Here is a 17,963-nt window from a genome sequence, read left to right as displayed (position 1 = left end):
ACTCAAACATGACTGCTTGTGCGATGGAACGTCTTGCTCTGAGATGGAACCTCTCAACATGCCATTGTGCCCATGAAGGGGCGGACTTCCTGGGCGTCTGCTTTCTGTCAGTGACATAGATCACACTTGTATGGAGACTTTGGGTAAGCAGTTGTATGGCCTTCAGTCATGGCCATTTCCTTCCTTGGTTATGAGCCAGATGAGAGGACAATCAAGGTTACCCGAGTGGGGGGGTGGGCTGTTTGTAGTTGGAAAAAAGTCAGACAGATGTGATGATGGCAAATTTAGCTTTTTCCCTCTTGCTTTTTAATGCTGTTCCAATGAAAACAGAAGAAGCTATCTGTAATTGCATCAGTTGCAGAAGTGGTTCGTTATCTTAAAGAACTGCAAGGGTGCTAATATGTTTGGCCTTGGCTGTCCACGCTTTGCTTTAATCTTGCTTACAAGGTTTTTATTGGCATGTTGGCTTAGATTGATAAGCAAAGCAATCACATTCATCAAATGTAAAACAGTAATTTTAAAGCTATGCAACAACATAGCAATTTGATGATGATTATGTGCACCAGACAGAAAACAAGGTTTGAAATGTCTTGCTGAAGAACACATTGATGCTCTTTCGGCGGAATCCAATTTTGAACATCTGAGACTATACCACTACTTATCATCATCAGATCTACCGTCCGTGACACTGATGTGCCGTGTATAAGAATCATTTTACCCAGTCCATTTTTACAACACTCAATTGCAATCCACTCACTGCAGGTTTAGACAGATTCAGAAAGAGCATGTTCTGTCAGCATCCATGCCATCCCTTTGTTCATTGTTTCTTCAAAAGCTTTTATATGGGCCACCCACATCACACTCCAAACAAAGAAAATAATTATTCATTTTAAGATTGTTCCCACTTAATAGCATTGCCCGATCCTTCAGACCCATCGGCATATGCATTCAAATATAAATTGGTCGATTATTGAACAGGTGGAAAGGTACCCTACAGGTACCCTACTTTACAGTTGGCAAACTCTTGTGCAAACAAACAAATAGCAAACTCTATCTCATTTTTATTTCACCTTATGAATACACTAAAGACTAATACTTGTCAACCACATGTAGTCTGCATTTCTTTATATTTGTAGAGTTCAGATGCAAAACCCATCTGAATGCCTATACCCGAATGCCTGCCAGGAATGGTGATGAAAGGGTGTGGCATCAACTCAACTGGATGGATCCAGATGTTTGAGATCCCTCATGCTGGCAGTGAGGGCATTAGCCAGAGGGAGATTAACACCTGTGGATCCATGGATTTGTGCCATTGCATTCCACAGTGCTGCAGGAAGATTCCCATGCAATGAAATAAGGTGAAAATAAGGTGAAATAAGGTGCCACTGGTATGGAGACCAAAATGGTTGACATAAAGGGAAATTTTCCACCAAACTTGAGAAGAGTCCAGAGATGTGTGGAATGTACATTATATTCATTATGACCTACATTTTGTCTGCATCTGTTTTGGGCTGTCAACTAACTTCCTGTAAAATGAGGAAATGTCTGTGGCTGAGAGACAAAAATAAACTGAATTCAAAAAGACTCCGTCGCAAACAAATCACCAGCAACACAGCAAGGACACTTGAAACTGATACTTGAACAATTGAAAGAATGAAAGAAATCAACATGGAATGCCTGCACAGGAGAACAACATTGTTTATCATGGTAAATTTGATTGTTTTAAGAAACAGACTGTGCGTGTGTGCCAACGCCACAGTCCATGGTTTCCTGTGAGGCAAAGAGTTCTGAAATTGCATTTGTAGAAACAGTTTAACTGTCTTTGACATGTGTCCTTTACAGGGGATGTGGGTACGCAACAGCAGACAGGCATTACAGACAAGAAAAGACTGAAGAGCATGGCAAACAGGTTGAGAACTAAGAATCTTCTCATATTACATGTAGATGCTGTCTGATATGCATTTGTTTGCACAACGATGTTTTAAAGATAATTCATAATAGTGTATTTTGATTTCAGTGACTGCCGAAGGGCCCAGTTTAATCAAAGACTGGTCTAATCTTAATCAAGATTTTTAAAGTCATCTCACATTCAACAATCAGCAAAGGCACCAAGACCTCAGGCTACCAGAGATCCTGTGTGTTGCACTGGGGGATGTGGGAAATCAGGTGAGTCCATCCAAATAGAACCTTATTTTCAATTTATTTGGGGTAACATGAGATCATCATTGTATTCCTCAGTTACGCAGAAATAAACCTCTCATGACCAATTGTAAACACTGCATGACAGCATGCCAGCTTAATGAATAATTACTAACATTGCTTGGACATGTTACAGAGACTCATGAGAATTTTCTTTTACCAGTCTTAGGTCACATTTATATTCCATTTTCAACTTGAAATGGGAGACTGCATAAACAACATGCTGGCAAACACTGTGACAGGATATACATTCCAAAATGCTAATCAGATTAGATCAGGCAGAGACAAGTTTACAAAAAGTAATACCCCAGGCCTGCTTTAAATGTGGCACAATGAAATGAGAAGATAATTTAGTGATTGGAAAGACTGAATAAATATTGCTCTCTGTCACTTTGTCCTTATCCTGTATAACCATCACCCTCTTGCTTATCTAATACGTTGTCCTTGAAAGTGATTCCAGGTACAAAGTCATCTAACAAAACTAGAACAAGAACTTGACTTTGACCTGGAGATAGAAAATTCTGTTTGCTGTCCTTTCTACAGGTCAGAACAAGATGCATTTGCTGTTGCACTAACATTTATTTGTTCAAAGAGTAGGCATGTGGGCTTCAAGAGATGTTGACATTAATTAAATTAATGACATTAATTACCCAATATCAGCAATGAAAGCAACAAGGAGGACGCTTTCATGTCCCATCTAAGTCCATGTAGAGGGTGCTAAATGTTAATGATTTAGAGGCAAATTCTTATGAGCATTAGTAAGTAAAAAAAAGTTCCACTATTCCCGCACCTGTCAGACCCATAACGCTCAGGTTCGAAATCAATCTTATTTAGGCCAATTTAAAATAGAACCAGACTGATCCACCACCAAATTTGATACTGTAATGTTGTATCAAAATAATGTAACTTTCTAACCGCCATATATTTATGCTGCATTCCTAACAACTTGGATGCCAGAGGTCGGACTTCAATTCCAACCTTGAAGTTGGTGTAGATTGATTTACCCCGAGTTTAGAAGTGGAAACTCCGGCTGCCATTCCATTGTACTTTTTCCCAGTAGGCCTAGGTCAGAATTTTACATCTCTGAGTTTGTCTGGAATAAAAGTGGGAGATTTCAACTAGGAAATATCTGACTTCCGAGTTGTCTGGAATGCAGCATTAACTAGGCCTATAGGTTGGTCTTGGTTGGTCTTGGTTGATGTAGCCTAGGGTATTTCTCAAAGTAAAGAGCTCGTCCTTGATAGAATGCTTTCTTTCAAGTCGAGTGCTAGAGAGACAAGGCTACACACCTTCCCAGTACCCTCTCCAGCCGTCAAGATCACATGCAATGGAACAGCCTAGCGAGTGTGAAAGTGCACGTCAATTGTGCACGGTTCCGGCTGCACGCTTATAGAACTGTGGAAATTGTGCTGCTTTTACAGGAGTTCCGACAACTGCAGCTGCACTTTCTCTAAATAAACTTTCTGGAGTAGCCTACAGTATTTCCACATTCGACTTGGTCTTCACATATCACAATCCGTAGTTTATAATTATGTTAGTGTCAATGGAAAGTTATACCGGTAATTGGCAACAGCAACGGTAATGTTAAACTTCTACAAAGTTCGTATTGGGCGAAGTTCTGAGATAAATTAATAACAAGTCTATCACAACTTGTTCATGCACATTGACATATGCATTTATGATGAATATGCACAATAACTTGATATAAATGCCTGAGCAAATATACGATGGCATTAACAAAACACTTGATAAATCATATTTAGCCTACATTAACACACACTGCTTCTTTGCATCTACTTTCCATCTCCCTCTCTTTTTTTTTAAACCGCACCGTCAGAAAATGTCTAATTGTTCATACGCAAAGGGTTGTGGGTTATTTCTTCACTCCGAGGATCCATCGATGCATCCTCCAAAATTCTCAGAAATTCTCAGAACGAAGGACTCAGTACTTGCTAGAATTTGAAAGCATCCTTGACTTTGGAACAGTGCTTGACGAGATTTGATGACGTAACGTCCTTGAAAAAGTGGCTTGGAAGGAAACAATCCTTGACTTTGAGAAGCACCCCCAGTGCCCCAAAGAATTTTGCCGGACTCAGCACAAAGACCTATTATTAAAAAAAAAAAAAAAATGCCTCTTGCACTGTGCTTTGCTAGCACAGCATGGCCAGTTTTTGTGCATGCAAGCCGACAATAATGGGTTTCATAGCACCGCACTGGTAGCCTGGTCCTGACCATCCCATAATACTACCATTTCATTTCGTATTATGGTCTGGAATTTCTTTGCTCTGAAGCGCTTGCAGGAAGCGGGAAGTAACGCCCAGTTCTGGTTTGAATTGATTGGACAGCTCTCACCCAATCGGCGATAGCTGAGAACAACATAGCGCAGGCGTTTAACGTCATCGTCACGAGCGCCCTCCCCCTTTCGCCCCCACCAACCCGTCTCTTCGTTTATTGGCTGCTTTCTGGAGGGGGGGCGTTCTGTTACAATTCTACCGAGCAGAATGCTCCACAGAGGAGCACGGCCAGACACGTAGTGGAGGCAATCCTTGGCCGGAAGTACGTGGATGGCTCGCGAGGCTACCGCACTGGCACTTGCGCGTACAACCAAGTGGGAAAATTGGAGGATGGAAGTCAATAAACATTGGTCGTAGCCCTTTTCACGGTGATGTCAGACGAAGCGTTGCTGGGTATCCTCCGGCATGTCCAGCCGCCAAATACTACAGAAGAAGAAGAAGAAGTATTCATGGGTTTCATCAGGTCCCTTTCCACAGCAGGTGTATACAATCAAGCACCATGCAGTCTGCATTGATAATCAAGGTGCTTGATTGTATACACCTGTGGAAAGGGACCTGATGAAACCCATGAATACTTCTTCTTCTTCTTCTGTAGTATTTGGCGGCTGGACATGCCGGGGGATACCCAGCAACGCTTCGTCTGACATCACGTGAAAAGGGCTAATTGTGAGATTTTCAAATGAATGCTTGGTGCCGCCCCTTGATTTTGGGCCATTGTGGCCAGACCCTTAATCTTTCTAGATTACTAGGGTCTGGATTTTCTAGGCTACCATTCAAATGGTTTAATAATAAACATGTTTAGCCTTTCTCTGCAGGCCACAACTTCCAGAAAACGTCCCAACTTAAACGTAGCCTAAATTCTCAATTTAATTGCATCAAGATCTGTAACATTATGTGCTTAGGAATAACAGCTATTTATTTATTTATTATAGGCCTAATTGCATTCAAATTGCCCCAAAACGCCGGTCCTTCATGATGTTTCACAAAGGGGCCTATTCACCATTCCTAGACAAGAGTCATCCTTTGTCATGACCGGACATAGGCCTACTGGTTCCCTAAAGGTTGACATTGTGCGGCATTAGGCCTACGTGTTTTTTTGTTGTTGTTGTATTCAAAAGAGGTTCACAATGTAAGTGCAAACAACAGCGCTGCGATATGACAGACATTATTTCCACGCGCAGCCTGCCATTTTTCTTTACCGCTCTTGCGCGTGCCATTACCTCAGGGACATTACCTCAACCGAGAGCAACGTAGTGGCGAGCGCAGCAGATGCAGCTAATGTGAACCCGGCTTGACAAAGCGTAGGCAATAACTGCATCAGCGACCAGGTAAAGAGCGAAAGAAAGACTGAGGACTCGGACATTTGTAACCTAGGTGGTTCCGTGACACCAGTAGGAAGAACTTTTGATCATTTCAGATAAAGTTTTAAATGTAGCTTAATGTTTTTGTTTGTTTGTTTCTATGAAGAAAACCTTTCGCACTGAAGTTTGTAATTAGCCTTACGTTAGCCGAGTGGGAATATTCTATTTTGGCCACTGCGGCTATTCTTCGATGTAGGCTATGAAAGACAGCGCATAGGCTAGGCTACTGTTGGGAAACAGTTTTTAAGCAAAAATGATGAGGTCGCGAAAACTAGACAACGTTTCAATATCCAGCCTGTTTTGCTTTAACGCGAGATAAAACATGATAGACAGACTAACGTGTATGTGCGTGTGTGCTGCTCCTGCTGTCAAATTCATCCACGCCTCTAATTCCCTCCCAGTTTTCCCCATACATAGACACGTAACGTATCCAGTTGAACCATATGCCGTCTTTCTCCTTACAGGCACAGTTTGACTGGATAATGAAGAGATAGCCGACACGGACCTCTGCTAGTGTTAAAGGAGATATTCGAGAGTAAGCTACGGCTACCGAGTTCGAAACAGCAATCAGGGTAATCCAACCACCGACGACAATGTCCAGCGAAAGCACGGATCTCGTCTATTTGATCACCGGGGGATGTGGTTTCCTTGGACAGCACCTGTTACAAGTTCTTCTTGACAAGGAGGACCACATATCAGAGATTCGCCTATTTGATAAACACATTGACGCCAATATACAGGATCAAAGCACAGGTGAGATAGCCTACTCTTTGAAATGTGTTTGAATTTGGAAAGCCAAGTTGGTTAAGCAAACAAAACAAGGATGAGCAAAATGTGTGTTTTTTTATTATTAGGCTATTTTTTTTTTTTTTTTTTTAACAATTTCAAAGTAGCTTCAAGACTGTTAAAGAGGAAGAGATACCAGCCTGGAATGTAGTAAGCATAGGCTACCTTTTATTTGTTTGCATTCACATGTGTGACTGGACTTGTTGGCAGTTGCAAGAAAAGCCCCAGATTCTGGTCCAGCGAGAGTAGCCTAGCCTACATTCTTGGGCCTCAGCAGAATAATTGACTGAAATGCTCGATTTATCGTAGGTTGGACCTATTTCAAATAAATTAAATTGTAATTGTATAACATTAGCCTACTCTACAGAAAGATACAGCGGGGAGGTGTTTGATTGGTCTTAATAAACATTCTGATGTGTCAAATTTTGGCAGAGAGGTGTGTGTGTGTGTGTGTGGGGGGGGGGGGGATTCACACAGTAGGCTATGCAGAACAGGATGGTGACATGTAATTTAAAATTTCAGACGAAAGACCATAGGAAACCACTTACGTTGCACACCTTAGTGACGAGCATCCTTGCGGATGAACGCCATGGGTGTATGGTCAGTGCCAGGATCATTTCCTATTCCTCTCCAACATATCCTGCCCTGTTGGCCTGGTGCCTCCAGATTTTATTGGCTGCATGGAGGCAAAGTCATCAGTGTTTTCTCAATAGATTTGACCATATTATAGTATGTGCAGAAAAAAAAATACTTTTAATGCTGTTCGCCATGTTTAGCTTCATGTAGCCAATGCCATGGCAGGTCATGCCCCAAGATTTACCTGAAGCAATCTCTGTAATATCGCGTGTTTGGCCATAATGACTGACTGATTCAGCCGTCAGGGCCTTGCAGTATCCACTTAAGTATGACACAACAGTACAACAGTTCAACAGTTCATGCAGTCCAACAGTGCCTACGATTATCAGCCATACTTCCACATTATCTCATCTAAGTCGGGCCTCCAATGTAGACTTGTCTGGATAATTGTGTCTCATACAGTGTAGGAAAACATTTTTGGTCCTCAGAGGAAGGTAACTGACTAGCAAAAAGGTTTTGAACTGAATGTATTTAGAACAACCCAAACAAAAAAGAAACCCAACCCTCATCTAGGGAATATCCCCACAATCAGGGGTCCACTTTGAACTCTTTCAGAGAACACCTCAGTGGAGAGACATCAAAGAGCAGTGACTTATGAAACTGCCTTTGTGTTTTCAGTTCAGTGAATTTTATAATAGGCTGTGGGCTTGTGGAGATAATTTTAAGTAAATGCCATGTGGACACAGCAGCTTGTCACCCAACACGTCGTTGCTGCTCCATTTCAGCCCAAACATTATGTGTGAAGATGATGGGTTGTGTGGAAGTGTAATGTGTATTTCTGGAGCATTCTAGGGCGTCAGAGGGCGTCTATGGCCAGAGCTGCCTGGAACTCTGTGTTTTGTGGGTTGTTTATTATTGAGTGGAAGTAGTACATAACAGTGACAGGAGCTGTTTGTCATTTAAGAGGACAATGCGGATGCGATGCAAATGGGTAGAGGAAACAAACTTCAGGAGAAATGTTGAGGCACTTGCCAGCACGCTATTTCAGGCTGACACACTTCCAGTCACGTACTGTAGAAGTTCAGGTCAGACGGAAGTTTGTGGGTGTGTAACAGTGTGCAATTTCTGTTCCCTTTAAAGAAAGCGGTAAATAATCTAGTTTACAAGAAGCAAACAAAGACATAGCCACATTCCTCTGTAGATTTCCAGTCAGTATATCTGCAATTATGGTAAAGAGCACACAGGTAAACACGAGTGTTGGTTTCTGGGGACTGTTTTAAACTACTAAAACATGTCTTTTTAACTCCATTTCATTGACAACAATCAACCATTTCAGTTCATTTAAAAGGGCACTCACAACTATCTACTTGAAATTGCTTCAATAAGTGCTGCTATACTGGGTTCATTGAGTTTTAAATGTTGCCTTGGGATAGTAGCTGAAACCCTCAGCATGGATACTTCACCGTCATTTATTTTGTTGTTGTTGCTGGCTTCTTCCACACAGTCACAATCATCTGTTACTGACCTCTCTCTCTCTCTCTCTCTCTCTCTCTTGCTCACTTGTACTCAGATCGGGTGAAAGTGACTGTGATCCAGGGAGATATCACTGATTACGCCAGTGTGGTGGATGTCTCTCGGGGAGTCGACGTGGTCATTCACACAGCCAGCCTGGTGGACGTTTGGAACAGAGTCCCTGAGAGACTAATACAGGCTGTCAATGTGCAAGGTGAGATACAACGAAAAGGCTTGGAGAGGTTGAAAGAGGGGACAACAAAGGAGAAGGGTGTAGCAGACTGGCATAATTGTGTGGTGAGGGGTGGTAGTGGTGGGTGGGGGACCGGATAGGATTAGAACGGGGAGTGGAATAATTGCAGAGAAAGGGGGGAAAAAGGCAACTTTGTTGAAAAAGAAGAAAGAGCAGGATATGGTGAACACAGGAGGAAGGAAGAAAGGAACAGAGAAGCAGACTTTTGGAATTTGCATTCAGGGGGGAAAAAAGCCCTCCTTCACCTCAAGGCAGTTTCCACATTTATAGTCATTCGGTTCCCAAAAGTCCATTTTCCAGTTTCCGTGTGTGCTTGCATCGCTTGAGTCAACTCCTCCTCAGGCTCCTGTCTATTACCGCAGTGTCACTTAAAGGTGCTCTAGGCGATGTTGAGTAACTTCTAATGAACAGCTACAGCTAGCTTTCTACTCCCTCCCCCCTCCTCCTGTGCAATTGAAAACACGCATCTCATCAGTGAATGGCTGGAACAGTTTGTTATGTTTTTTATGGTCCAGGCTGGACCAGGTTGTTTTTGTTGCCTTTCTTTGGTTCCTGCCATGTTCAGGGCCCCAATAGACGTATTTTTAGAATGCTCTTATGAGGTCACTTAACTTATCTGTTAATGAGGCACTTTTTAATAATATGTTATCTTAGTTACTCAACTCCACTTCATAATACAGTAGAATTAAGTGTGAAGCAATACTCAAACTGCTAAGGTCTATCGAATCATGTAAGCTGTAGTGAAACAGATAGTTAGGTTGAGAGTAGATTTTTTCTGGCCTGTAAAAGTAAAGTGTATTGTGAAGCGATAGCCCTTCCCTGTTTTTCCAGACATGGCACCGTATTCTGTCTCATGACTGAGTTAGTATCCGAGCGTCATGTGTCCAACAGGGATTAGGTTATTTAGCCAGCATGACTCACTGAGGTGCACTCCATTCGTGCCTTACACAGAAAGCCATCTGACTACATGGAGGCCTGCTGCATATATAAACACACATGTTGCATACTTAAAGGCATATACACTGAACTAAATGGAGCCAAAAAAGCAATATTCAGACTGCTTATTTCCCCTAGTCGAGCTCTGCCGACCTGGTCTAAGGCTGATTCAGCGGTTTTAGAATTAACCTGAGGCCTGTACCCAGGATGCAATGACCATATACAACCCCCAGTGGAGTATGACCAGACCTTGTTCACACAGTGAGCTGGGGACTGGTTCCACTCGGCTACATTAAATGTAGTACATTTACCCAGATGAATAGAGGTTTATTGTGTTTTGTCAGAAATGTGTTTGCCATCTGTTGAGACTTTTCAGTGAACACAAAAGGTTTTTCACGGCACCAAGACAAAGACTCATGATTGATTTGTCACTCTGTCTTCAGATGTGTATTGAGTCTTTCTATGGGTTTTATTATTGAAACTGGGAGCTTAAAATATTGAGGTAGACTCAAAGTGAATGCTTTAATGACAATATAGGCTGTGCACAATGTTCAGACAATGCAAATATTTGCAGAAAATATACAGTATACTACAGTATAGACAATATAGACAATTCACATTATATCAACAATTTATATTGTATTTATAAAAATGACTTTACAGACAGTGGCCAGATTTCTTAAGAAGCTCTTAAGTGCTAAGAACTTCTTAGGAGCGTTCTTAGAACGTTCTTAGAACGCTCCTAAGAAGTTCTTAGCACTTAAAAGCTTCTTAACGAATCTAGGAAACCCGACCATTGTTTGTAGACTGACGTTTTCCAGCTAGTGTTGTTTCCAGCTCCCTAGCTCTGAGGTCAGACGTTCCACGTGGAGCTCAAATTACTCTGTTCATGCCAACATTAAGTCTGACTCATTCGTGCCTCTTATCACCTTGGAGCTTCCAATTTCCAACAGATGTTATTATTTGATGCATTGTGAATCACTTTGGTGATAGTCACAGTTTTGTGTATCATTAACTTGATTTGGAATGATAAGTTGTATATGTAGGTTTTCTCTTTTTGCTGAAGCATTCAAGCATTTTTTATTTTTTTTTGCACATGGTATTTGATATGTCTCTCTCTCTCTCTCCCTCTCTATCTCTCTCTTCAGGCACGGAGAACATGATCAATGCCTGTGTGGAGAACGGGATTCAGTATTTAGTGTACACCAGCAGTATGGAGGTGGTGGGGCCCAACGTGAAAGGAGATGCTTTCATTAGGTGAGTTTCTTTTGCATGAACTGGGTACTGTTTTGCCGGGCTCTTCATGCCTACATTTGAGCTGCATCTGCCTCCAATTTCCTGTCGTACAGTATATCCCTGGGAGGGAGTTGCGCGTGGGTCTTGTTGTCTGTTTACACATTGCTTCATAGCCGTGCTTGCTGCCTGGCGCGTGGCCTACATCATGTCATGAATCCACCAGAGACCTCTAGCTTATCCACCCTGCCTCTTTGGTTTCAAACTGTGTGGGTAGAAAATGGATGGGGGGTATTGGATCATCTTATTTGGGGTGGAGGGAGTCTTGGAAGGAAGGGTTTTCTCAGTAATTGTTATTGTGTTTTCAGTTTTGAACAAAGTCCCACCTCTTGTTGCTCCACATTGAGGGCCCATGGGGAAGGGAGCCCGCAGAATGGGCCACATTTTCCACATAGTTGAGAAGCCTGCCATTATTGAATGTCGTTTGAAAGCCTCAGAACATTCCAGAATAGACAGGCTGAAGCACAGCGAGGTCCAGAGACGTGCAACACAGACCAGAAATCTCTCGCAGTATGGCATAGTAGCAGTATCATTAGCTTTTTCTGCCTCCCACTCTGCGTTCAGAAGTGTAATTCCTCGCCGCCAAATGTCATATCTGCCTCCACATATTTCTTGATATATGGAATTTCAGTTATGTCGCACAAGATACCAGACCCTTGCAGTTGCAGGGGACCAACGTTTCAGCGTTTGTGCAGCACATCTGATGAGCTAAAGTGTTGACATTAGAGTGATTCGATGTCAGGGCTTGTAAGGGAGAGGTCTAAGCCTGCCTCTATTAAAGGCTGTGTGTCATGATACTGTTGCATAAGCTCACATTTAACACATTACTGATAAGCAACATAAGAAGCATGATTTTATTCAGTCATGTGTATAACTCAATTTCAGAAGTCAGAGATTACAGTTACAGATGGTTCCTATCTTACTGCAGATGTTCCAGACTGTTATTTTAAATGACTTAATCAACCTGTTTTGTGGGACCTGCCCTGAATCAGTTGGTATCTGTGCATGTGCAGGCCTGAATGTCCTGCACAGCACAGTGAAACAATGAGTTTTTGTTGTTACCTTTTTCAATGGCATTGTGATGTATGTCATCATAGATGGTGGTTTTGATGGTCTGCGCGTGTGTGTGTGTGTGTGTGTGTGTGTGTGTGTGTGTGTGTGTGTGCGTGTGCGTGTGCGTGTGTGTGTGAGAGAGAGAGAGAGGAGGAAAGAAAGAGAGAGAGAGAGGTATTAAATCTATGCACTCTGTGTAGACATAAACACACGTTAAACCACTCATTCCAGCTATGTTTGTGTCATTGACATCAAAGACTTTTCAGTTCAGTAAAACACATGCAGAGGTTATCAACATAAACAATATTGGCTGCACAATATTAATTATTTCAAGGCACTGTCCAGCTGGTCTCCTTTCATCTCCCACATGTGGTGTTTGAGTATTATTTCCACACATTCTTTCATTGCATCTGGTGTCCACTGCAAGACCTGGCTCCCAATCGTTTAAACGCTTACCCTTATGTCATCTTTTCTCCTCCGTTTCTTTAATTAAAACCTTCCCTCCTCCACACACATCACCATCTTTTCATCACTGCACTTTGTTGCTACAGTACACGTCCTGTCTGCATGCCCTGCCATGCCGTGCCATTTGTCCATCCCTCATGAGGGCCTAATCTTCCATCTCTCCTTTCAACAGGGGTGACGAAGATACAAAGTATAACATTTTCCATGAGATGCCCTATCCCAGGAGCAAGGCGGCCGCAGAGAAAAAGGTCCTGGAGGCCAATGGCACAAAGGTACCGATCCATTTGAGGTGTCTTTCAGGCTTCACACTGTATGTTGTACTGAACCAATTTGGTGGACATCCCTTACAAAAATGAAATGTTTGCGGCTGTTTTGCAGCAAGCTTGTGGGTGATTTGGGAAAGGCAAATAAGTTCAGTAGAAAATATTGTCAGAGGTTTGCCAATGTTGGCTGTTGGAGACAAACGTCCAGCAAGGTACTGGCAACAATGAAAAGTTTGCCACTAGTGGCAAACGTGTTCACCAGTGAACTGCCTCCACACTTACATGTAGTCAATAATGCTATAGCCAAACTTCCAGTGAACTGGTGACAAACCTAATTTGCATAATGACATTGCATCATTGGCAAAAGTCAACTGCCAGAAACCTAATTTGCTTTTGCATTTCAAAATATGAACTTTTTTCATTTGCCGGCAACTGTTCGCCAGAAACCTGAAATGTCTTTAAGGGATCTTGCAATGTAAAGTGACAATTTGACGTGTGGAGGAGCACAAAACAGCTGGCCATGTTACTGCTAATACAATACAATAGTAAACAGCAGGTGTCCATCATAAGTTCAGGATTAGCAGGATTATCTCATATTATGTCATAAGGGAGGACAGCAAAGGGGTGAGGCATTCAAGAGTAGTTATATAACCCTATTCTAAAAAAGCATACCATAACAATACGCTCCACTCCACCCAGCTGTTAACATTTGGCTTCTCCCCTCAGGAAACGGCACCTTTTAAACCAACTTTAATTCCCATGAAAAGTGACATTATTTCCTACCCAGTGACATTGATATCTTGTTTCTCTCTCTCTCTCTTTGCTGCAGGTTAAGGGTGGAGCCCCTCTGTACACATGCTCCCTCAGGCCTACCGGTATCTATGGTGAACAGCATCAGCTCATGAAGGAGTTTTACCAGAATGGGGTGCGGACTGGAGGTTGGCTGATTATGGGTGTCCCCCGCGAAACAGAACATGGGCGGGTGTATGTCGGTGAGTCCCATATATCTGTCATAAATAACGGTCAAGTTCGTATGTGTGTGAGTGTGTAGTGTGCGTGTGAAGACGGGTCCTTTCATTTCCGTCCTGCTGGGAGTGACCTCTACATTTTTGTCTGGGAATGTTGTTCAGTTTGTTGTTCAGCATTGTGCAGTGATCATGTCTGCGTATATACCCTCTGAATGTCCAATGTCAATACCATCCAGACAGTCCAAATGTCTGGCCATGCTAGGAATGGCAGGAATCCTGTAGCTGTTTTCCTTTTCGGTTTTCTGCTTGAGTTCTTTTTTCAATAACAGAAACAGAAGAGAACTTTGTACAACTAAAACCACTAAAGTACACACAGCGCACTATGAAAACAAAGTGGAAATCTGAAAAAGAATAGCAAAAACATATAAGAAAATGGGCCGATACAAAAAGAATAAAGGAAAATTCAAGAAATATGTTGAGCTAAATAAGAGTACCATCTGTCATTTGGCTGAAGCAACCTCATTATGATTTAATTTTCAAATCTGCTTTTCAGGCAACGTGGCTTGGATGCATTTGCTGGCGGCCCGTGCGCTTCGTGAGCACCCTGAGAGGTTGGGAGGGGAAGTGTACTTCTGCTACGATGACTCACCCTACAAGAGCTACGAGGAGTTCAACATGCAGTTCTTGTCTGCCTTCAACTTCCGGCAGCTTCGTATGCCAGTGTGGCTCCTGTGGTTCATCGCCTGCTTTAACGATCTCCTGCACTTTCTGCTCAAGCCGGTGTGCTGCTACGCTCCTCTGCTCAACCGCTACACGCTGGCTGTGGCCTGCACCTCCTTCACCGTGCGCTCCGACAAGGCCCAGCGGCACTTCGAGTATCGCCCGCTCTACGACTGGGAGGAGTGCCGAGCCCGAACCCAACGTTGGGTAGACACTTTCCCTCTCACAACAGAACATGCCAAAAATGCCTGATTTATGGCTCGACTCTTAACAGGCATTCTGTTTGTTCCTCTTTATTTTGTAACTCATACTCTATTGTTTATGAGGACACACACTTGTCATGATATAATCAACTGATTGAATACTGGAATGAGTTTACAGGAAAGTAATCAATGCCATTTGATGCTCATATAGATGACTGGTGTGGCAGCACCGGCCAGAAAAACTTGGCAATAAAATGTGTTCCCAATTGATTAATGAATGTTCAACAAACAAACAAAAAATGGATTTGGGGTTAAATCAAGCACATTAAAATGTCCTTTGATTATTCTGTGTGCAATAACAAGAAAACAAACAGTGCAGAAGATCAGAAAGTCTGAATCACTCTTCAGAAAAGTTTGAAAAGAATGTTTAAGAGGAAGAATGTGTCATAAGTATCTGTATTGTATTACTATTTTATTGTATATCTATTTTGTTCCATTTCTTTTTCAGTCTCAAGTTGGTAATGTGAAGTGAACTGTGTGTAGCCCTAAGGTTCTCAGAAAAAAGGGAAACAATGTGAATGACAGAATGTTGTTGTATGTATGTATATTTTTAATGGTTAAGAAAGTTTGTTGTTAAGAAAGTGTCTATTTTTCAGATGTTTTGACTGAAGTGAAATGTTTTCCTGAACATTTCCTGAACTGCAGTATATGGTATGCCACTAGTGTGTGTAAAACAATATTCCCAGATGCCATTGAGATGAAATTGTGGTGAGTTTGGAGATTCGGGCAATACATTGCACTGCGACATCGTTATTCCTTTTTGGAAATTGCAGTTGAAAGATTTGGTTAGAGAAGAGACTTGTGTTTTCATCCATGAACTGTTTATTTCTTAATATTCATCCATTACCTCAGTGTCATTGTTCTCATCCATAGCATTATCAGTCAATATATCATCCCTTAGGCATAACAATATGTAGAGGAAATTGATTAAGATTTGATTATGTTTATATCTGTCTTACTACAGTATTACGTTGTAACCATATTGAAAAGGGAACAGAACGTCTATGACCATTCCAAATGTAGTTTTCTCTACAATGCTTGAAGTACTTATGCTTGTCAGGTAAAGGACTTCATGTATGTCACCATACATTTGACATGGACACAGAAATGTATTCTTGTTATTAAAAGTGTAATTTTGTATTGTATAATTGAAAAATATATTTATTGTATTGTTATTGTATTTATTTCAACTAATTATAAAGACAAATAAATGATTTTATCTTTTCAATATTGTGATGCTTTGTGTTACAAAGTTACATTTTATGTTTCGGACAGTGTGAACTACAGTAATTAACATCAAAATATTGGCTCACCATTTAGAAAACAACAACAAAAATCAACAAACAAACCAAAACACCTGAAAGGAAATTATTCTGGACATGTTCTGGATATAAGACCTTCAAATACTTCAATGACATACATTTCTGGTGCTGCTCATATAGCGTACCACTTGCTTTTTTTTTTATCATTCGCCATCATTTACCAGTTTACTAAATCAAGATAGGTGATCATTTTTACATTTTATTGCTGCAGTCTATTAGCCTGAAAAATCCAGACCCTGTAAATCTGTCAGATTAAGGGTCTGGCCACGAATAATGTAATGGCCCAACTCAAGGGGCGGCACCAAGCAAGCATTTGAAAATCGGATTGGATAACACTTATTCCGGATTTACACTGCGACCAATGCTTGCTGACTTTGAACATTGCAGCGCTGTCATCATCAGTTTAGCTCAGTTTATGATTGGTTTCCCTCGATGCCTGGGGTAAAAGTAACATGCATCATTGCTCATTGCCAGAGTATCTTGCAGACAGACAATTCAAATTAGGCTCTCGCGAGGACTCTGGATTTCCAGGGTAGCTGTCTATGTGGTGTAGCCCAACCAATAGAGCCTTACTTAACAATACATCTTCTCAGTAATGATTTGGCTGACCAGTTACAGTACCCTCCAGAATTATTGGCACCTCTGCTAAAGTTGACTAAAAAAACGGTAGGACATAAGAAAAGGTATCTGTTGGTGATTTATTGTCATTTTTCAAACGAAACAAAATGAGGAAAAATCCAACATTGAAAGGAAGCAAATTTATATTGAGAAAAAGGAAAATCTCATAAAGAAATAAATATTATTTTACAAAAATACGTTGCTCACAATTATTGGCACCCTTACTTGTAATACCTTCTTAGCTCCCTTTACCAATAAAACAGCTTGCGATATTCTTATGACACCCCATAAAGATGGAGAATACAAAGCCAGAAATTTAAGACCATTCGTCTTTACCAAATCCCGGCCCAGATTCCTAGGTCCACGTGCATCCTCCTTGACTCACTCCACTGTTTTATGGAGATTAGATCAGGGGACTGCAATGGCAATGTCTGAGGCTTGATTTTGTGTTCAAACATTTTTGTTTAGATCGGGACCTTTGTTTTGGTTCATTGACCTGATGAATGATCCAGTCATGATCAACCTTTAGGGCCTTGGCAGAAATCGACAGATTTCCTTTGGAAATGTTCAGGTTTTTCTTGGTGTTCATGATACCATGCACTTTAATAAAGTTCCCAAGGCCTTTGGTAATAAAAACAGCCCCACAATAGCACAGGCCCTAACCATAATTCTCATTAAGCATGGGAATCTTTTCAGTATGCCTCTTCTATGTACGGCAAACACACAGCCAAAGAGTGCAATTTTCATTTCATCTGACAACAGACCACACTCGCAGACAAAATCACGGTACCATTCAGTAACTCCTGCCATTTACACTGTTAATGACTGGATTGGATTTCACCTGACATGCAGTCTAGATAATCTATTAGCAGTAAGGTCACTTTTGAAGATTTTTTTGGGGGGATTTAGTGACCCAAGATGACAGCTTTGTCTCTCTATTTTTTATACCTGTTTTTAGTCAAGGTGCCAATAATGCTGGAGGGTACTGTATGTACTGTAGCTATGTCTAAACATGAGGCAATTACATAATCGTATAGCAATCATATTGTGACTGTGATAAACACATGGAAGAGAACATTTC

The 17,963-nt window shown here is 41.5% G+C and overlaps 1 protein-coding gene across 2 annotated transcripts; it reads left to right on the top strand.

Moving 5' to 3' along the window:
• Window positions 1-1,847: 1,847 nt before the first annotated feature.
• On the top strand, window positions 1,848-16,170 carry hsd3b7 (hydroxy-delta-5-steroid dehydrogenase, 3 beta- and steroid delta-isomerase). Of its 2 annotated transcripts, XM_062531872.1 has the most exons (8): window positions 1,848-1,909; window positions 2,018-2,166; window positions 6,319-6,607; window positions 8,787-8,942; window positions 11,066-11,174; window positions 12,901-13,000; window positions 13,821-13,983; window positions 14,513-16,170. In XM_062531872.1, exons 3-8 carry the CDS (start codon window positions 6,448-6,450, stop codon window positions 14,929-14,931), a joined length of 1,107 nt encoding a protein of 368 aa, XP_062387856.1. In that variant the 5' UTR covers window positions 1,848-1,909; window positions 2,018-2,166; window positions 6,319-6,447; the 3' UTR covers window positions 14,932-16,170. The 2 variants fall into 2 exon arrangements, with proteins under 2 accessions (XP_062387856.1, XP_062387857.1); XM_062531873.1 differs by lacking the exons at window positions 1,848-1,909; window positions 2,018-2,166 and adding an exon at window positions 5,741-5,821.
• The last annotated feature ends 1,793 nt before the right edge of the window (window positions 16,171-17,963 follow it).

The sequence above is a fragment of the Sardina pilchardus genome, chromosome 3, assembly GCF_963854185.1.
Source record: "Sardina pilchardus chromosome 3, fSarPil1.1, whole genome shotgun sequence".
Lineage (NCBI taxonomy): Eukaryota > Metazoa > Chordata > Actinopteri > Clupeiformes > Clupeidae > Sardina > Sardina pilchardus.
Note: the sequence above shows the minus strand (reverse complement) of the source record. Positions and strands in the feature narration are given on the sequence as shown.